We start from the raw sequence: 22063 nt of genomic DNA, 5'->3' as shown, positions 1-22063 counted from the left end.
ATACGAAAACGAGATGTGGACCATGCTGCAAGAAAGCATAGACCACTGTTTCTGGAACTTTTTGTTCTTAGGACCCCTTCCCACTTTTAAAAATTACGGAGGACCGCAAAAGAGCTTTTGTTTGTATAGATATAGTTATCAGTATTTACCATATTAAAAAGTTAAAATTGTTGCATTTATAGAATATGTATTTATTGAATCATGTAAGAATAGTATTAACTTATTAAATATTAACATTTTTAAAATTTAATGAAAAACTAGTTTAAAAAAATTAGAAGAGTGACATTGTTTTAAATTTTTGCAAATATCTTCCATATCTGACAATTTTGATTTTGCAGACCCCTGAGAAGATCTTGGGAGGCTCCTTGGACCACAGTGTTTAAGAAACACTGGCACGCACGATTAAAAAAATTGATTGACTTCAAGGTGGCTAAATATGTGCATTTTCTCCATACATAAATACAGAGAATGATTAAATAAAATATAAAAAGTACAGCTTTCACCACCCTGATAGAATTCCAAAACTTAGCTAACAGAGAGGTAAAACTGTCTTAACTTCCCTCCCTTTGAGCTAGATGCTTTACTATCCATTCCCCACTGGAGTTCTGCCTGCCTATGAGAGCAGTTGTTGCCAAAGACATTGTACAAAAAATGAAAATTGCCCTCAAGCCAAGCCTTACTCCTGGTGATTACATAGACAAAACTAGGCAGTTTTCTTGGTAACAGTAGTGAAGTACATTGCCATTACCCTACATACTCATTCCAGCCCATAGACCCAGGATCCTCTGCTGGTCCACCATCCAAGTGCTAATCAGGCCCGACTTTAGTTGGCTCCAAAAACCAGACAAGATCAGCCAGGTACTGCCAACTGCTAAAATAAAACCTGTTTGGTATATCAACCCTTTTACAAAAATCGCATAAATGTTGATCAGTGACTGTAAATAAATAATTAAATCACAGTTCAGTAAACCTCTTTAGAAACACACAGTATTTAACATGATAAATGCAGTTTTGGTAAACTTTGTTTGAGATTTTACATGATTGATTTTTTTTAATTATGCAAACTTAAAAAAAAAAACTAAGATTGAGTTAGAATATGTATTTTTTTCAATGCATAGAAAGAGGTATTTTTAACAACAGATCACACCATCATGGGTCATGCACATTTCATTCAATTGGGACAACCCAGAAGCAAATTCTAGGTGATAATTGCTTGGCTGTTGCAACAAAAATAGCAAAATCTACTGGCTCTGTAAAGCTTAATACTATAAGGTTAATAAAGGGTTTAACGCTTCATTGATGGTTGGTGTGAACTGGTGGAGATTTTTTTGTTTAAAGAGTGATTTTTGATGTAATGATAATTCAAAGGGAATAGTATGTGCAAGCATGAAATTTTGTGACATCCATTGAACCAATGTTTCCCAAACTGGGCAACTTTAGAATGTGTGGACTTCAGCTCCCAGAATTCCCCAGCCAGCACAGCCATTGCTAAGAATTCTAATAGTTGAAGTCCGCACATCCTAAAAGTTGCCCAGATTGGGAAATGTGACATTGAACTGCTGCAAACATCATACTGTACTGAATATTAAATAAACAAAGTCCACAAGAAGTTGTAAGCTGGACTCTGCAATTTAAGAAATAAATTCATTGAATACAAGCAAGTTTATTCCCCGAGACTGTAGTTTTAACTACTTAGATGCCAAAATTAGCTTTCTTGCTTACTATATTCCCAATGTCAGAAAATTTCTCTGTCATGCAAGGATACAGTCATATGAACAGGTTCAGGGATTAAGATTGTACTGTGCAGTGTTTTTACACAAGTTAGATCGAGGATGGGGAAGAGAAAAGGAACTTATAGGAACTATAAGTATAGGGAACTATACTCCCTCATGTCCACTAAGAAGTAGATCTAGTTGTTCTCAGCAGAATCCATTCCAAAAACTACCTAAATCAGTAGGGTGGGTGGGTGTTTTTTACAACATTCTGCCTTGTTGGCTTTCAGAGAAATACAGAAAAAATAATGTGTAATACCACTTGTTCTCTGCCTTTCCAAATATTAACAGTTTTTGAAAATTGAAGTTTTACAGCAGTTTTCAACCTAAGATGTGATTCATAGCTGGAATCATTTTAATTTAAAAATTAGAGACTTGTATTTTGCTGAATACATACGAAACCTATAACAAAATTTATTTTCCAAAAACAAAAAAAGCTGTGGTGGGGAGTGCTTGCATTTCACAAGGGACCTCTGAATGCTATATAGATGTTCAGATCTCAGTAACATGTGAAATTCCTTTCCCAAATTACTCTGCCCTTTTCAGCTGTAACTGCAAATACATTGTAAAACTTTCCCACAAGGGTATAAGCAAGGGTAATGATACTAAGAATCATTTTTGGCATGTTAAAAACCAAAAATAGTTATTACTGTATAGCATAATTTTAAGGGATTATGGTCCTCTGTCTGATGTGTACTGAGAAACAGGAGACAACCAGAAACTATGGTTTTACTCCCATGAGTTTTTCAGTAAAATATAGGACTTGGATCTTCTTAAAGATGATGGGTAAGTTTGGTAAGGAGTGGGATATATATTTAACATAGACATGCAGGAACATAAGAAAATACTAGTACATATGAAATATATGTATATGTATATACTAATTAGTATGTACAAAAACATGGTCATTCTTTCTCTCTAATCAATATTGGTGAGACCACATATGGAATACTATGTATGATTCTGGGCACGTTTCCAGAAAAAAACATTGACAGGTCAGAGGTGGTTTAGAGAAAGGCAACAAAGAAGATACAGGGATCTGAGGATATATCCTATATGGATATGCTGAAGGGACATGATATATTCAGTCTGGAGAAAAGCCTGAGGGGAGATACAATAGCCATGTTTAAATACATAAGGGGAAGATACTGTAGCCAAGAACTATTTTGCATGGCCAAAGAAAGTGAACCCAGAAATAACTGATATAAGCTAGATTTTAAGAAAACCTTTGTAATGGTAAGATCTGTACAACAGTGGAACACTGTCTCTAAAGGCTGTGGGTTCTCCATCTCTGAAAGTTTTTAAGATGAACACCCCCCTCTAATGGGTAGTTTAACTGGTTTTCCTGTACATTGCAGAGTTGATGATCTTCGTGGCCCTTTCCCTTTTTATAATATAAGGATTCTATATTTCTAAAAGGGATGGCTACTGAGATCTCCCCCCCTCCCCCATTCTTCAGAAGCAAATGTGATTCAGCATCAGTGGTGGAGCAAAGCAAAGTGTCTGCTCTGGACTATGGAATAAACAATGGTAGACACCATTTACTTGTGTCAGTTTCAATTTATTTCATAGCAAATTGGGATTCTTTGGGGGGAAAAACAGAGAGGTACCAATACTTTTGGTCACATCTGTAGGACTTTATGTCTAACAGGTTCCCCACCTTTGCCCTACCAGTTTATTCTGGAATATGCAGAGCAGAATTAATATCAATGTCATCATAAATTACAAATTTCACTCAGAAACTCTCTCATGGAGCAAAAGGTGAGGGAAAATAGATAGAAAAACTATTTAAAATAGTTTTTCTGCCAGCACCATATCATTCTGGCTCAAGTTTTCTGGCGACCTAACCTGAAACCTCTAGCTGCTGATACCAGTGTAGTTGCATTGTACCATCAGAATCATTTCAGGAATAAGGTAAGAGATAATGGGAGTTATCTAACATACCTTGGCAACTTTAAGAAGTGTGGACTTCAACTCCCAGAATTCCCCACCCAGCATGCTGGCTGGGGAATTCTGGAAGTTGAAGTCCACGCCTCTTAAGGTTGCCAAGGTTGAGAAACAGTGATCTAATGAATCACACTGTCCATCCTTGAGACTCAGAACATTATAAAACCATCTGGCATAATCATCACTATATTGTATGGCAGCAGCAAGAAATTATTTTGACTAAAGAAATGTCCTTGTGAAAACTTCTCCACATTTCTGTGGAACTAACATTCTTTAATGAATACACAACAACAGGCTTAAGGCAACTCTCTTGAAAGCTGTATTTTCAGATTAGTGAGAAAACCAAGCTGGTAAAAATGTTTCTGCAAGATTAGGCAACTGCACAATCCAGAGTACAAACAATGTGATGTCTGAAAGGCAACCCTGAAGACATGACAGGACACAGGAGGAAAGAACGATAGGGAGAGGCAGACCCTGTACAAAAAAACTAGCACTGGAAGAATAACAGCAGGTGAACAGCTCCTTCAACAAGTGTCTGCAACACTGCAATTCTTTTGCTATCTTGTAGCTTAAGTGGAAAGTAGTTTGTGTACATGCATATATACGTGAGAGCAGTTTTACATATTCCAATGTATTATTAAAGCGTTAGTGACAAAAAAGAAAAAGGCATTTAAAGTTTGAAGCCTTTTCAAGAAGTGAACGTTAAAAAGATTTTATGGATTTGCATTAGAGCAAAGCTTTTCATCTTTGATGTTGATGTTGCAAGGAATATGAGCAGCACATCTGTGTATTCACCTGTATTGAGATGGTAGGATATTTACAGATCCATAAAACACTGAGATGGTTTTCTAATCCCAAGGGATGTAGAAGTTGCCAGGCCAGGTCTAAATATGTACTTACACTTATCACTCTACAGCCTTTCCTTCCCTTAATACTAGCAGCCCACTATGATCACTTATTTCCTGCTGGCATTTAGGGAGTAACTTCCTACAAGTAATCAGCTTCTCAGAGTGATCTTATTTCTTGGCTGGACCTATACACTGCACAAGCCCACAATTTAATTTTAAATTATAATGCTTTGTGAACTTAATTGTGGTATGATCTGTAACTTGGTCATGACAGTTACATATGAACCAAAACATTACTTCTCATTACCAATAGGAAATGTATATTAATAGTTTTGATTTGGATTTATAACTTTTATTTCATGTCTGATTTGTTGCCCATATTAAACACATTGAAACTAAAGTTCTACCATTTTTCCTTTCACTAGACTTGGTGCTATAGGCAGTCCTCGGTTAATGACTACTCGTTCAGTGACCATTCAAAATTACAATGGTGCTGAACAAGCAGTACTTATTCTGCCCACCCCAGCACTCCAGTGGTCATGCGATTGCAATCTGGGGACTTGGCAACTGGCTTACACTTAATGATTGCAGCACTCCACGGTCACGTAATCACCATTTGCAAGCTTCCCTGTTGACTTCCCACAAGCAAAGTCAATAGAGAAGCCAGCAGAGAAGGTCACAAGTTGCCCTCCCACTCAGCAGCAGCCATCCCAGCCACCCCCTGCCCGGTCATACTTATGCCACAGCAGCTACTTAACTGCCCAGCCTGCTTGCAAGCCACCCAGGACTTGTGACTTCCTGCAGGCTTCCCCATTGACTTTGCTTGTGGGAAGCTGGCAGGAAGTCCTGAGGAGATCCTCACCTGACAACCCACAAGACTTCTGGGATTGCCTTGGCTAAGCAATGCAGTCATGTGACATCACACTTTACAACTGCATCACTTAGCGATGGGAATTCCAGGTCCAATTACTGTCGTTAAGGGAGGACTACCTGTACTCCAAAATGTCCCACAGGAGTAGCAAGTTAACAGAAAAATTGTGTGGATCAATTTTAGCACTGTTAAGCATATTTTTTAAAAAATCTAATGTACACTTAAGTGGAAATACAGGAGAGAGATTCCTCACTAGAAGAATATATCACGCAGACAAAAAGAAACATTCACCTTAGGAGGACAAACATATTTCTTACATTATGCTCCCCATTTGAAGAACTTCATAGCAAAATTCAGATCCAAGTATGTTCCCTCATCCCAATGAAAAAGAAAACGAAGGAAACTGCAATGCAGATTTGACTTTATTTAGGTATTTGAGCTCTCGCACTAAATTTTACAAGCTGGTGAACACTGGCAAATTATTTCTCCCACAGTACTATAACCACACATTCCCAAGACAGTATAAATATATGGTTGAACATTAATACACACCACCATTTTATCAATTACATAACAAATTATCAAGTATCCAAATATTAAGTTACGCAGCTCAAAAGGCATACAAAATATTACAGAGATCCACCAAATTCATGGTAGAAACTCAAGAAAAAACAAAATCACCTTCAACAAAGCAATAGTTGGTAAACAATTTCCAATAAGTACAGTAAAAGAAATTACAAGATCTTCAGAAATATGATTAAGAATTTTCAGCTACAATAAAGCATTTCTACATTAAAAAAATATTTACTAAAGTAAAGGGCATATTCTATACTTCCTGCACAAGACAAAAGGCAACATTTTACTAGAAATATTAATTAGTCCCCTCCCATTCTTTTATAGGCCTTCTACTAAAGTTGCACATTAAGTGCCAATATATATTTATTTAACTGTAAGGCTTTTTGTCTGGAGTCATTAAAGACTTGTGTGCTTCTGTACAGCGTGACATATTATTTTTCCATTAATAACCAGAGAATGTCTGTGAAAGAGGGTTTAAGTAATAAAAGTTTAGACACCAAAACTGACTAAGTCAGTAAATTGTGTGCAAATCCTGATAATCATTCTAGTGCGATTGTGGGAGACAAACAGTGAATAGGCAGATTATTCTATGAAGCCCTATCCACCAAATCAGAAGACAGTTAGGAAGAGGGCAAAGGTTCATATAGTTGTAGTTATTAGGGTATTACACTGTGGTATACAGAAGTAGTGTATTGGGCATTTGGCACCTAATCTCTATTCATGTTCTGGTAGATATAACTATTGGGACTTCAAGGAAAAAACTGAACTACATGATTAAGGATAGTTTAATGATACATACAGTAAGACATTTTAAAGGCCATGTACATTTGTTATCTAAACAGATCATCTAAACAAAGTTGCTCCCCTGCCAACACTGTGGCCTACTCCTACAGAAGCTTCATGTAATCTAGTTAGACATACATGTAGTTTTCCCATGTAACCTGCCCAATTCTAGGTTTAGTCTTCTATTTCCAAAGCAGCAATCTAGGCAGCTTTGTTTTTACTGAATACAACAATTGTTACGATGACCATTTGAATCTTTAAAACGGAGGCGCATTTTGGGGCGATATTTCTCCAAATAGAGTAGCTGCTTGCTGTTAAAAGCTCCACGTCGCTTCCTAAACAAAATTCAAGCACAGAATGTATTAATGAGTTACAAAATATTGTTCATATAGCACAACTTTATCCCTTGATAATACTTTCTGTTCAAGAGAGCAGGTTTGTTCTTTTTTAGGGCCCATTTTCAGTTCCCTACTCAACTTTAACATCACAGTATTTGGTATTCTACTTCTGCACTACAACTATAGATTAGAACATATCTCTGTATACTCCTCTGCAGCAGACTGTTCAAGCTGTTCTGTTATGGCATCAGAACAATCTTATGTTGGAAGACAGACAACTGTCTCAGTCTGCAACACATTAAGGCAGCCACATCTGCTTTACCAAATTACATGGCAGAAGCCTTACAAATGCTGAATGAACATGAACAATCTGTGTTCTGAAGCAGTGCTTTTGAATCAAATCCAAAAAAACTGCCTGCCTCTTCAGAAAACCATTTGAATTAGGAATGAGATAGCTTTTCAATACTTACTGTCTTATGAACTGCACCGCATCCTCATACTTCATGCCACATTCAATAAGCGCAAGGGCAACCAGTACAGGTGCTCTAGAAAAATAAAAAGGTACGTTTTACAAAAAGCTTTTCAAGCCTTTTTCTTTAATGTATACAATACTGTTTGGTTCTCATTTTGTCACTCTAGAGAAGTATTTTTTACAGTCTAGATACCACAGATGTGTAACATATGAAGGCAAGAACTTAAATTACATGCTTTATGAAAAATGACTATTAAGAAACATAAGCAAGTGCCATTCATAGGCTTAAAGTTCATCTTTCCCCAGTCTACTTATTGCTTAGTTTCCCAAGAAAGCTTTTACTAGGAAAAAAAAAGGAAAGTGTGTCTTTACTACTAACAAAGGATACCTTGTAAGTAAGCCTTCTACAACATGCAACTGTCTATCAATATGCAAAAATGGAAATATGTTTTGTTTCAAGTTCAGAAGAAACTACTGCATCCAAAAATTCTGAAATTTAGCTTATCAGAATTGTTCTGGATTTCGCATAAAACAAAATTTAAATTTAAGCAAAATTCAGATGGGGTAAGTAAAGCAAAGTTGGTGAATATTGGTCCCCTCTCCCCTCAGTAAATGTCAACAAGTATATCCCATCAGCTTGCCTGCCTCCAATTTCCCACTACTTTCTCTCCCTCCCTCCCCACTAACACCAATGTCCCAGTGTGACATATTCCACTAGCCCCACTGATATTCTTAGTCCCTTCCCACTCCTACACAGGGACAGAAGAGTGCTGGCCACGTTATACAATGTAATCTTCATTCACTGTAGGCAGTAAGAAAATTCAAACTGGGCTTGGCTTACATTCACAAAAACTAAAAGTAAATGTTAAAGTAATCATCCACAACTTGTTGCCTTCCCATTGTGTTTAGACTATAGCTCCCATCATCCTAAGCCAGGATGGCCATACTTTGGGATCTCTATTTCAACATATGCATAAGGCTCCAGGTTGAGGAATATTACTTTAGAAGTGCTTCATGGAAACTTTTGTAATGCATAGGAGTTGGCAGTCAAGTCAAGATAATAACAAAAGACATTACTTAGTTCTGGCAGCTGAATCATTTCTGTTGTCAGCTAAAAAAAAGGAAAAAGTGATGCAAATGCTCACACAAATTGTGCCTGTATAAACAAAACCCTCACATGAGGGAAAAAATGTTTTTTTTTCCTTCCCAATACTCTCACGTTCTACATGTGAAGGCTGTGTTCTGCTCCAACACAAGGGAACATTTCAAAATCTAATTATGACATGAAATTGGAATAATGAACTCATCCAACAAATGATGGCTACACTATGCATCTGTAGGCTGAGATTTGAATAAAAGCAAGCTGCTCCCCAACAGATAGTTTGGAAGCTGCTATGGAATGAAGGGGAAAGAGTGATGTACAGCAGCCCTGTCCTTCAGCTACTCCCCTCAGCCACTGTTGCCATTGTTCCTGGCTTTGTCCCCACTCTTCTCCCCCTTCCCAAAACCACTTCTGCCTATACACGGGTCTAAACACCTGAAAAAGTTATTTCAGTTTAAGCAGGGACTACCCAACAGTTGTTACATACACAGAACAGTTCACACATACTTAAGACTATATATCATATACCATCCTTCACCACCAGCCATGCCAACTGGACACTGAAAGCTAAAGCATGTAAGACAACCCATACCGGAGAAAGGCTAATATGCTATTAAACAAAATCTCAATAAATTTAAGATAATTCAACCCATAGTTTTGTGTACCCCAAAGCAATCAAATACAGGTATATTAATATTCTAAATATATTCAATTAATATATTTAGAAATATATTAGTATATATCAACTTTGCTTGGATACCAACTTCACAGGCTATTTCAATCCAGGTCAGACTGGCTAATAAAACTTATGAAAAGGACAAGATATGTTTTGCCAATTCTAGTTGTACAAAACTATCAACTCAAATCTTTATTATGGTCACAGAACAGCATAATACAAAACTATAATTTTGATGACTTCAAGATTTAAAATTACCTTCCAAGACCAGCAACACAGTGTACAGCAATGCAACAGCCAGGCTCTTCACGAAATTTAACTTTCAGAAGATTTAGCCAATCATCAACAATCTGAAGAGATGGTGGTGCCCCATCATCAAAAGGCCAGTCCTGGAAAGTATGCAGTGAATTGTTTTAGGCTTCATATTCCTCAGAACCACAAATATAAGCTAATAATAATCATTAAATTCTGTTAAATAATGCTTTTACATCTACACATCTTAGAAACTTCTATTATGCCAGTGCTGCTCAGTCACAATACCAGATATTTCCATCTCATTTTACAGGGGGTTAACTCTTTGTATGCAACCAGTAGGACAGGTACACAAGTCCCATCTGTATTAATATTTAAGGCATAGTATATCAAGTCTTTTAGGATGTATCCTAAGCACTGTTTATTAATCATATTTATATGGCTGCCCATCTCACGCAATGTGACTCTGGGCAGTGTACAAAACCATAAAAACAATTTTAAAAACTTTCAAAACTAAAAAAAGAAATTAATATTATAAAACACTAAGAGAGAGCATCAGATTATAAACAATGGCGCCATCTATCAAATTACCATTCCCTTGCGATCCCCAGGCCTGTTGACATAAGAGAGTTTTAAGGGAGTTCTGGAAGGTTGGGAGAGATGGGGCCAATCTCACCTAGGGGGGATGATGTTCCACAGGGTGGGTGCCATGGCAGATAAGGCTCATCCCCGGGGTCCCATCAGGTGTAACTCCTTCACAGACAGGACCCACAACATACCTCTTCTGCCAGACCTGATGGGATGGGCAGAAGTAACTGGGGAAAAAGCAGTTCCTCACTTTTTAACTTGTGACTAGCAAATAGCATATCTGATAGCAACACTGTCTGGCTGAAATTTCCTCCATATTTTCATTCTAGCCTTATGTCATTATCAGGCTGCATACTATTTTGAAAAAGGCTATATCTTCCCATTTCCATTAAGATTAGGTATTAATTTGAACACTAAGCTTTAAACTCTAATGCTCTAGATTAATATATGCTGAATAGCAAGGAATACAATATACTTCACAGGATAGCATCTCAAACTGTTCAAGTAAGCTACTCACCAAAACCTGAATGCCTTCTTTTTCTAATGGAGCGGTGTCATAAGTGGCTTCACATACTCTTACTATTGTAGTTACTCCATACTTTTTAAGTTCCTAAAAGAAAGATATAGAGTTTATATCTTAATTGTATCAGCTACGCTAATATTTATGGTTTTAGTACTTTACTTGGTAATCAATTAACAGTTTATCATACTTTTGTAGAGTACCATCTCAATTTTAGCCATTACAGTAAATCACCTAAGAGCACTGCTCACTAAATCACATAATATAATGCTTCATGCAACTGCAGCTGCCTTTATGCAGCCTTGCTTTCTTGTTGTTTAAAAGTATTTAAATGTACCCTGTGAATGAGTCACTGGACAAGCATACAGAAACAAAGCTGAACCATCTTTTATCTGACCAACAGAAACATACCGAAGGCAATTCAATAGGCTGAAGCATGTCTTCTAGTAGACCACTGTGATTTTAAAACTTAACACCACAGAATTAATAAATCAGCATTTTGGACAACACTGCTTACCTCTATGAACTTGTTTAAAGTTGCATTGGTTGGATTGTGAGTGATAAGGAATCTCATGTTCTTGTAGGTGATTTCCACAGGAGCTGGGCGGTTCATTCGGGCCATGTCAATTTAGTTAAAATGTGCAATGACTGACAGTTTTTCTTTTTTTTAAAACTAACTGATTAATGGAGAAACTAAAGTCTACTTCACAAAAAGCCACTAAAAGTTTCCAGTGCCAACAAATATGAAGTTGGGAGCAATGGGAAATGAAATGAACCTCCTAAACAAGAAGCAGCAAATCTTCAATCTTGTAATACTGAGGCAAAAAAAAAGGCAGTGCACTGAGGTTACCCCATCCAGGTCAGAACTCCTTTGTAAAATGCTCTGCCAATTTCAATCCAATACTTCTTATTGTGGTAACCACTCTTTAAGGGGGCTTCTTGGTGGAGCAGTAATCAATTTCTACAGTTCACTTGTCTGCATAAAGGCCGTGCTGTGCCTGGCAGTAGTCCCCACTGCCCTTCAGAAACTCCATAAATGTGTGACCGAGAACACCACAGAACTGCTGCAAAGAGAAAAAGGAACAGTGGTCAATGGCTAAGGATATACTTTTCCAAGCATCTTAGTGTTAGATAAATTTCCTGCCTTTTCTTGCACTATTTAACTTTCGTGAATCTTCAAAAAATCTTCAAAAAAACCTCTGTGATCACACTGTAGACTATAAGATAACATACATATAATTTAATGCAGTAATGAGCAACCCACAGGCCCCAGAATTACCTCTACAGCCCCACACTAAAGTATACTAAAATTGCACAGTAAAAATTCAGCAACACAATGGCAGAATTTCAGCAGCATGAGTTTTCTGACCAAAAATGGGAAAACAAGGATGCAAATAGAGGCACAAGACCCTCAGGCAATGAAGAGTTCACTTTTCCACCCCTAAACCATAACCAAGAACATTCAGTTCTGTCCTTTTGGAAGGCCTCCTGCAGTCCACCAATTACTTGGGAGAGCAAACTGTACCTGTTATGCATATATATTGTTCATGGCTTGCTTTTAACAAAGACTGAAACTTTGGGTGAATAATAGAAGTGATGTTCAAACTAATAGTTCTTACTCATTCTGCTTCCCTACAAGAAGGCAAACCTCACCGGCCAATATTCAGAACAGAACCATTTAAATTCATATTTCTCGTGCACAAAAGCAGTTTTGCTTCCAGCAGCAAAATAGAAGAGACTTTATCACATGCATCCTGAACAAAGCTCATACATTAAAAAATCAGTATTACCCTTCAGAATTGGAAAAACATAATTTACTAACATCTGAATTCACTCTTGTTCTACTTTCCTTTAGCTCTTCATGTTGTAGCAAACATTCTAAACTAGAAAAGCGGGGCTAAGATAATAATCACAATGGGATCCCAGGTTCTCTTTTAATTTGAGGCATTAAAAGTAACATCCCAAATTCTTATCCAAACTCAGTCTCAAACTGAGTAGAATCACACCTTTTCTGAGTGTATCCTTAGCTATGCTAAGTATGATGCAGCCTTTTTACTTAAATACCCCACAGACCAATGCTTTAACATAAGGATTCGCCATTCCATGATGTTCATGAACATTTTTATTGCATAAATTTAGGTGCTGATAACAATACACAACTATATTATGAAACAAATGCTATTGTTTCATAAGGCTTCACAGCTACTGTAAGAGGAGGTGATAAATAGCAAATTGCAAGAAATAGCCTAGAGAAGGGTAGGGAAGTAGTGTTATGTGCCTATCATTTAGCAAGAAAATTAAATCTATCCAAAGCAAATGCTGAAATGAAAGGTCTGGCAAAATAACAAATTTTCCTACAGAGGCATAAAAATATTGAGCCAAACAGGATGCTCTTACAAAACACAAAATTTACAAGTCTTCTGAAAAGTTATGTTACATATGCTATGTACTCAATAGTTCAAATATTCCTCAGAGGGAGCAGGATGAAGAAGTCAGCAATATTATAATGACATAAATGTACATTTCATTATAGATTACCAGGGATGCCTATGCACATAGAATTAAAGTAATAAAGGTGCTTCACAGACTTAATTTAACAGTCAAAAGCAGCTAAAGTATAAGATCAAGCTATAAACCAACTTTGTTGAGAGGAGGAAGCCTATGTAATGAACACTGAAGAACATTATTTCCAGTGCACATACTGTATTAAAACTGGCAACAAGCTGACATATCCAATCCTGTGGATATAAATGAGAAGTACAGTAAGAATATATGCAGTTGGAATGACATTAAGTTAGGAACTACAGACTGAAGAGTTAAAGATGAGTAGAAGCAAAGGTACCATGTTTCAGATATAGAAGGCTAGGAATGTTCTGGGAAGGAGAAACTCTGATTTGAATAAAGTATTTCTTGAGTAAAAACACACTGAACATTCAGTTGATATATTTAAACCAAAGCAGCATTTTATTAATGTAATTAACGGTCTCATTCTTCTTGCACAGAGTGCACCACGGATATAGACAGGCTTTTGAGCAAGACAATGGTTCTAATCCAAGCTTTAGAATAAAGCTCTTCCAGCAACTTTGGGCCAATCACTAACTCACTCCAAATATGTTATTTCAAAAGGGACTTGTGCTGCTACTCTTTCATACTGTTGCCATTCTGCCTCTGCTACAGTAAAAAATAATAAAGTTGATAAGGTGAATATAAAGTTGATGAGAAGCAGAGCTCTTCAGAAATCATATAAGATTAAAAACTTTAAACCTAGATAAAAGAACCCTTATCTGATAATGTAACAAACTCAGGACATTGTTATATTTAGTATTCAACCACAACATTCTTATTTCTGTATAACTTAGATAAAAGCAGGCAAAATGCTTACTGTATATTTAACAAAGCATTAGTTTTCTTCCTGAAATCTGAACAGGAAGAATCAGAAATAGTTCATAGCCTCAGAGAAACCTACATGCCACCACTGAGCCCGCGCTTCAGTTTACAAAGGTTACTGGTATTAAAGTTTACTGGGTTCATGGGTGTTTCTCAGTTTTGCAATCTTCCCTTGAGAAAATCTAAACCCTGTTCCGAAATACATCAAGCAATAAAATCATTGGACAAATGTTTGATGATAAAATACCAAAATCGCCCTGAAATTGGGGGGGGGGGGACCCTATGAAACCATATACAGACACACACACACACAAACTTAGAAGTGGCATTTGATATACAACCAGTATAGAAAGCAGAGAAAGAATAAAAGTAGTTGAAAATAGAATGATGGGGAAGAACCTGAACACTATGATTGGTGAAACAGCTACCTATCTGTGCTAATTTAAGCTTTCCCTTAACATTGCACATTTTAAGAATGATCCTTCTTTGCATAAGTTACTTTCTCTTCAAAACAAACAGATTAAGTCTGTTCTTGTGCTTTAGCTCTTAAGTTACAACATACTTTAACCATCACCAATACTCTTACGTTCATAAGCACCTAAAAGACTGAGTTGTATATTTCATATGAACTTCATTAGAGCATCTGACAGGAAGAGTCTGCTCCAGGAAAAGGTCCCATATTCTATTTTAGAGAAACAGCAATTGATTTGAGGCTTAGAGCATATTCACTGTAGAAAGTTAGTGCCATGTTTCCAAAGTAGTCAAGTCCCAGATAGGCTGCTCTTCTAGGCAATTCAAACTCTGCAAAAATACTATAAACATTTTCCAAATACAACTACATAGTATACCTCTAAACTTCAAAACATACTGCAGTGATGTTGCGCAAAGTAAGATCATGGAAGATGTTTGCATAAAAATTATACTACATGGCTGAAAATGCCCCTAATTAATGCTCAAAATAGCAGAGAGAAATGAGGAGTAACTGTAGGCCCAACAGTTTCAGAAAAGTACATGAAAGCATTTAGGAAAGAAAGAGAAACAGACTAATAACAAGGACTAAAACCAGAAGATACTGGTGCCAGAAATCTGCAGTTATGACAGGGAAGTATACACTACCTCCTTTATTAAAAGTGTGGGTTACACTGTAAAGTAAGTTATTTTTCAGGGAGTTTTAGAATTTGCCAATTCAGATAATATTCTAAGAAATATCATGACTTAAGAGCAGCTATTAGTTTGCAGCTAATTCTTCATTCCTGTAGACTAATTATGGGATTCTTTCAGATATAGAGCCTTTTGCTAAAAAGTGATCAGCAGTATTCTTCAGCATTCAAAGGTTGAAATATCAGCATATGGTTTTTACAATATTTTGAAAGAAAATGTTTGCAAGAACCCACAGAACATGTAAGATATAGCATGAAGTAATGTTAAGCAACTGAACATTAAATTGTGGAAGATATCAACCGCCAGTTCTAACTCAATCCATCCACTTGGAGGAAAGAATATTTGAGAAGAAAGCAGACCGGAATATTTTTTTAAATGCAGCATATTATGAACTGCATCTTACAAAAAGAAAGCAAAATAGAATACTGTGACTCAGTAATACTGTTATGCTAGTTTAATACATATAAAGCACTTCACTGCCATTTCACATTTCTCAGGTGTCACAAAAAGAAGTACTTCCATAGCCCAAGATTAAAATGGTGATGGGATTAACAATACTTGGAAACAAAGCAGCTGTTTTCACAACAGGCAGGAGGGAAGGTTTAAACTGCCTTCTCCTCCCATATTTATTTATTAGATTTATATAATGTAGCCTGTTTATCAGATTGAGATCCCATCAATTTGGGCAGAACTAGACCAAGCCTTTATTGTCCCCTCCACTCCTTCCGGTAGGAGGAAAGATAGTGCGCCACTAGCTTATGAATGGAAGGAGCGACCCGTTATCTCCAGGCGGGCAGCGGTGTGAAGGGAAAGAGACCACACCGACTTAGCCCGCCAAATGTCCTCTGTACTCTTCCCCCGCCCTCCCACCGCTCCAGTGAGTCACACTCGGTAGCGCAATAGCCCTCAAGGTCCCTACACACGCGGTAGGTGAGCAGGCTGGCCGTCTGCCAGTCAGCGGCGCGAACAAGTCTCAACTTGTTTCCCAAGTGGAAGACTACTCCGGTTTTCCCCCTAAGCCTTTCCTCACTCACGCGCGGCCGAAGCATTAAGCGCGTCGGAGCCCCTAGCCGCATGAGATCGGGGCTATCTAGCAGGACGCGGAAGGACGGGGACGGAGGGATCACCCAGGACAAGGCCAGCTGCGGGATTAGCCAGGAGCCAAGCAGGCAGAAAAACTCTCCGTGCCACAAACTAAGAACCCCGCCTCCTAACCAGTTACACACTCCCAAAGCTTTTCAAAGCCGCTCTATTTGCCTCCTATTCACATTCAGGCTGATGAAGACTCTGGAACAACCCCCTCCTGCCAGCACACACGTGTCAGGTCCACATCTCTCCCCGACTTGCCGACAAAAGCAGTTCAAATCCAGTTCAAACGCGGAGTTACTGCTCCGAATGAGCACACAAAGGAATCCAAAAACCGGGGGGGGAGGAGTTTGCTCTCATTCATACCGCGCTCTTTCTTACCTCCTACATTGTTCTCCGCTCTCGGGAGAGGTCCTAAGCGCCGGGCAGGATTGGAGCACCTCTAGTAGTGACCACGTGCTCGGGCCGGTTGCGGCGCTTTTCCCCAAAAGCTGAGAACGTGGGGGATGGGATGGGATGGGGTGGGGAGACCCGCTTAGCCACCCCCCCCGCCCCGTTCCCCGGCAGTAGTACTAAGGTCGGAATTTACTGTTGCTTTTTCTCAGCCTTCCTGGCGGTGGGGCTCCCACTTCTTTCTCCAGACGGCGGCGTCTCCTCCCGCCCAGACACTCCCTGCTACCCCCTCCAACGTCTCCGTCTCCTCGCTTGCCACGTCCCACATCTCAGGCTACAGCCAGGCCCGCAGACCGTGCCGGCCAGCAGCAGCAGCTTCTGCGGCTTCTTCCTGCTGGAGTTGAAGAGAGAGGGAGCCAGGCGGGGCAGCGACACGGGAGGAGCCGGGGAACAGCCAGCCAACGACCGCGAAGCCGCACAACGGCAGGAAGACGGAGCCCCGGGTCGCGTTCCCTTGCCTGCCCGCCTGCCCTCCCGCGCCTCGGAAACGCTGGCGCGGAGACCTGGCGAACAAAGAGGCAAACATGGAGGGACGGAGGAAGAAAGACGCGCTGGGCTGGGGAGACCAGAAAGAGGCCGCTACTCACAGGAATATGGTTACTCATTGAAGACTGTAGCCTGATCATACAGCCTCGGTGCTGAGGGCGCCACCGCCGGGGGCAGGAGGAGCTAAGCCGGAGGGAACTGGAGAAGGAGGCGGCGGCGGAGGTGGTGCCGGAGCAGGGCGGCGGCGATGGACCATACAGGGCGCGGAGCAGCCGGAGAGAGAGCAAGACGGGGACGCCAGGAGAAGGCGAAAGAGGAGGAGCTCGGGCCGCTGGCGACGGGGCTGTTGCTAACGCGGCACTGACGGCAGAAAGGAAAGGCGGCTGGAGGTGGGAGGGGGCCAGAGGCGGAGGAAGGGCGCTTCCGTTCGTTCGCGCAAGGCAAGTAGGGGGACGGGGCGGGCAGAGATGTCTTAAGCACCGCCTTGCACTCTCCAGCGCGCAATCATGCGACGCCCCGCCCCTCTTAGCCGACGCCTTCAAAGCTCGGCTGCCTCGCGTCACAAACGCCTTTCGCCGAATGGCACCAACCCCCGGCCAATCGGAGTGCTCGGACGAGTTGAGCCGATATGACCACGCGTGTGGCAGTGGGCGGGGAGCTGAGGCGGGGGAAAGGCGAAGAAGAAGGCTGGAGAGGCGCGAACGGAGGGCGGGGCAAAGGAAAGGCGGAAGAAGCCGGTGGAAACCGGTTAGAGAAAGTCGGCTAACTAGCCGCGGCCGGCCAGGCGCGCAGACGGGGGCGGGACGAGGCGAAGGCCCACTCCCATTGGTCGGCCGCTGCTGCTGTTCCTTATTTTCCTGTCCTCTTGTTGCACTGCTGAGCTCTGAAAGGCAGCCGGAATTCTTCCGAGAATCACACGACTCTGCTTGCTGTTTGTTGCTCTGAGACGGTTCCAGAAACAGTATTCGTGATAGCGTTTTGCAACACAGCGCGCCTACAGGCTCACCTGTAAACTTACATCACCTCGGGATATAGATGATGAATCTTCGTAGCATTCCATTCTCCGCATCCAATACTGTTTGGAGAGAGATCCCCCTCAAACCTATGATTGGCAGGTTTCTTTACGGCTGAATTCGGTGCTTTCCATGGCGGAAGATGCCGGGGGGGGGGTGTCGTCAGGTCGGCTTGTTACTCACAAAGTAGAACTCTGAGGTACTTTAGTCCACCCAGATTTTATGGTGGATCAGTGGAAAGCTATTACTCCCACGCTGGCTGAGGATAACAGTCTGTGGGGTCATGCATCAGGTGAAGTGATTTCCTAAAAATTATACCACAATTGACTAATCAAAAGGTCTCAAAGCATTAGTTCCTATGAATGTCTCATGAGAGGAAAGTTCCTGTCTGCAGCCTTACATAAGGTTCAGAATGATCTGCTGTCCAGCCTGACCTGTAAAAGTGATGCAGCCCAATTCCATAAACAGATAGGATTGCAGTTTTACAAAAAGCCTATAGTTGCGCAGTATTTACAATCCAGATTCTTGTGTACATAAGTGTGTTTCAGCAATAGTATATTGCTGGTTGTATTATTCAGTTAATTTCTAACATTAAAGGTGACAAGTTCACATCTGCGCTAGAAGTGTTTCCCATCAGTCTTAAATGGAAATTCAGCATTGAAGGAAAGCCACTTTGCAGCTGTGCAACACTTCTAATGTAGTGAATGTTGGATCCCAGGTGTACAATACATTTTTACCAGTGTGTTATCACTTCTCCAGACTTCTGTGGGATGGGCAGCAGTATAAATTATCTAAATAAATAATGACACAAAAAAGATTTATCAGACTCCAGTAGAACAGGCATTTATTGCTGGAGATACTAAGAAATGAAAAAGAGTGTAAGAAGTCTAAACAATTTAGGATACAGAGGAGTATTCTTCGCTAAGGAAAAAGATGCAGAAGAAATGGCATTGTGGTTAGATTTAGAATGGCCACTCTCCACATTTGTCATGCAGATTGGGCATGGGCCTTTTGGGAGTTGTGAAGCAGAAACATCTGGAAGGACACTGACACAAATTTCTGGATTAGAATATCAGACGGGCTAGAAGAATCTAAATTCAAATTTGCAATTGGCCATTGACCTTAAGGAAGAGGGCAGTTTATACCTCCTTGAAGGAGGAATAGAAATATTGAAGACTAAACTGCATATTGACATTTTGTGAGGCAAACTGAAGGTGGGGAAAAGTGCTACCACATCCTAGCTAATTTTGTTCATTTTTTAAAAGGGAGTGTTTAACCTTATTTTTCATTCCTCAAAATAACACCAGACCTAAATAACTATAGCTCTGTGAACATCAGAACAATACCATTTTTCAGTTTTACTTATTTCTTTGCTGATTAGAATCAGAGATCAACTTCATATTTTCCACTTAAAAATAAGTTCGATTGATTAGGCATTCTGTAGGCTAGGCTAACAAAGATTGCATTCTTACTAAGCAAAAGTGGTTTGTTTTGTTTTATTTTAGTGTATTTTGTGAATCCAACCATTTGTGATATATTCAGTAAGCCATCATTACTAAATTACAGTTCTTTCTGTGACTCAAGGGGAACATTTTTGAAGACAGGGCAGAATAATTATATTAACTAAACATAATCATATTAATTATATTTAATTTTAGTGAAATGGACATCTAAATTAAATTTACCTATTTCCTTGCTACGTATGCTATTTTTTTTTGGAATGTGGTTCCTCACCGAGAAATAAGTTACACAACGTAATTTATTTATTTGTGGCATAGTACATTGTGTCAGCCTAGCCACTGTGATTTGTTAATCATGTTTTATGGCTTAGAATGTTGGAAGAATTTACTTTTGTGGCTTATTTAGTAAATCATGGCTAAGAAATCAAAGTTTAGCATGTTGTGTGAACAGCAATGCGATATAATCACATTTCAGCATAGAAACTTCATGAGTTGATAAATCAGTGGCAGAATGCTAAAACCAGAAATAGGTGGAAGAATGCCATTTAGAGTGACTTCATATTTCTGGCTGTTATTAAACACCTTTTCAAAGCAGCACATCATTTCATAATACAGATTAAATAGCTCAATTGTCCTAAGCTTTAGATTTGAAGGGATCCAAACAGTTCACCCTCAGCTGGTGAATCTGTTGGACTGATAATGTTTTGCTGATGTGAAAATACAATTCCTTGGATGTTTGGTTTTTTTCTGTAAGCAAATAGGCAAGAATTGGGAATGTTTTCCATTTTCCTCTTTGTGCTGTGCTTTTTTCCCCTTACCAATTTGTTTCCTTAAACCCTGGATTAAAAATTGGATTGAGGATGGAGGAAGTTACAAAAACTTGACAGGTGAAAAAATTCCACAAATGAAATGTGGAGGAGATAAAAAGTTAGTTTTCCCAAAAGGATTCCCCAACACAAAATAAGCACAACCCCAGAGACTATACAGGCATAGATGTCCACAGCAAAATGAGATTGCAACAAAAAGACATTTGTGGTAAGGTAGTGTCATGACATGACATAATGCCCTTACATACTTGCGCCCCAAAGTCTGAAGCAAGTATGTAAGTTTCAGTTTGTGCATCATGATGTGTTTCATCACTTGCTTCCATGTGCTACCTACCACTAAGGATGCTTGGGTGTGTTTAGGAAAGAATACAGATCTTTTTTATTGTTCCCTCTGTAGTCATTTACATCTCTGCAGTGGAAAAGATTATGCATTGAAGAAGTTAACAGAAGTATGTTCACATACTGACCAGGCTCACATATTATGGTAAGTCATAATTGTAATTTAGTTTTGGCCCAGTGTGTTCTGTAAACCCAGCTGATAGCACTTTATTCAGTAAATCATACTTAAACTAACCATCAGAGAGGTGTGAAGTAGGTTGTTGGACATGATACAAATAGTAAAAAATAATTTATTGTTTAAAAAACTTTAGCTACATTTCCTTATCTTTATTCTTTGGAAAATCTTGGGTTAAATGTCATTTCTGCACTTGATGGACCCAGTTTGTATGTTTGCATTCTGCTTCCTCATTCCATTCCAAGCTGATGCAAATATGGTTTAATCACTGCTAATATTTATTTCTAATTCTGTTCCTCATATTTGATGGTTGGTTTGTTTTTCTGCTTGTTTGGTTGTCCATGTTGCCGGAAAACACAAATGTTTGTGCGCTATTTAGCATATTGCATCAATGCTTTTTTTTTATATAGATGGCCAATACTGTAAGGCTGTTGCTGGGTTTTTGTTTTTAAACAAACTGCAGAATTTCCACAATCAAAAACATTCTAAGAATGTTATATGCAATAAGGAACAAAGGAATGCAATTAGAGCTGTAAATTCTTTTAAACAAAAGAGCTTCTTGCCTAAAGCCTGAATTATCCACCTACTTTGTGAAGAATGGTGTAACTTAACTAAACTGATAGTGTAGAACAGGAAAATATGATTTAATTAGCAATGTGATCCTTTGAATGACACTCATTTAAAAAATAAACAAAACTGTTCAGAGCTAATTCAGTAATACCAGCTTATTACCATCTGATTGTTCTGCAACATAATGGAAGGTGGACAAGTTGGGTGCAGCCCAAGAACAAAACAGTATTTTGACTGGGTCCGTATGTCACTATAAGCCATGGTTTGCTTAATCATGGATTGTGTTCAAGCCACAGTTGGCTGAATTCACACAGTATGCTAAGTCATTAACCAGAGTTACTGACTGGAACTGTGGAGTCCT

The 22063-nt window shown here is 39.3% G+C and overlaps 2 protein-coding genes and 1 long non-coding RNA gene across 6 annotated transcripts in view; 1 reads left to right on the top strand and 2 right to left on the bottom strand.

Moving 5' to 3' along the window:
* Positions 1 to 5842: 5842 nt before the first annotated feature.
* Positions 5843 to 11401, bottom strand: PTP4A1 (protein tyrosine phosphatase 4A1). The gene is made up of 5 exons (XM_015887358.3): positions 11263 to 11401; positions 10743 to 10835; positions 9644 to 9774; positions 7606 to 7680; positions 5843 to 7132 (listed from the first exon to the last, which is right to left on the bottom strand). Exons 1-5 carry the CDS (start codon positions 11365 to 11367, stop codon positions 7015 to 7017), a joined length of 522 nt encoding a protein of 173 aa, XP_015742844.1. The 5' UTR covers positions 11368 to 11401; the 3' UTR covers positions 5843 to 7014.
* Positions 11402 to 11669: 268 nt separating this feature from the next.
* On the bottom strand, positions 11670 to 17694 carry LOC148217037 (uncharacterized). Its single transcript, XM_088137409.1, has 2 exons — positions 17420 to 17694; positions 11670 to 11809 (listed from the first exon to the last, which is right to left on the bottom strand). Exons 1-2 carry the CDS (start codon positions 17456 to 17458, stop codon positions 11714 to 11716), a joined length of 135 nt encoding a protein of 44 aa, XP_087993535.1. The 5' UTR covers positions 17459 to 17694; the 3' UTR covers positions 11670 to 11713.
* A 49-nt stretch (positions 17695 to 17743) lies between these two features.
* The window catches only part of LOC148217036 (uncharacterized), a 29882-nt gene continuing 25562 nt past the window's right edge, over positions 17744 to 22063 (top strand). For all 4 annotated transcript variants that reach the window (XR_015795554.1, XR_015795553.1, XR_015795555.1 and 1 more), the window contains exons 1-2: positions 17744 to 18623; positions 21016 to 21102. This is a non-coding gene — a long non-coding RNA (uncharacterized LOC148217036). The remainder of the gene's footprint in view (positions 18624 to 21015; positions 21103 to 22063) is intronic.

The sequence above is a fragment of the Python bivittatus genome, unplaced genomic scaffold (genome assembly GCF_059951505.1).
Source record: "Python bivittatus isolate LINGU-HERP-01145 unplaced genomic scaffold, Pbiv_v1 ctg000020_np1212, whole genome shotgun sequence".
Lineage (NCBI taxonomy): Eukaryota > Metazoa > Chordata > Lepidosauria > Squamata > Pythonidae > Python > Python bivittatus.
Note: the sequence above shows the minus strand (reverse complement) of the source record. Positions and strands in the feature narration are given on the sequence as shown.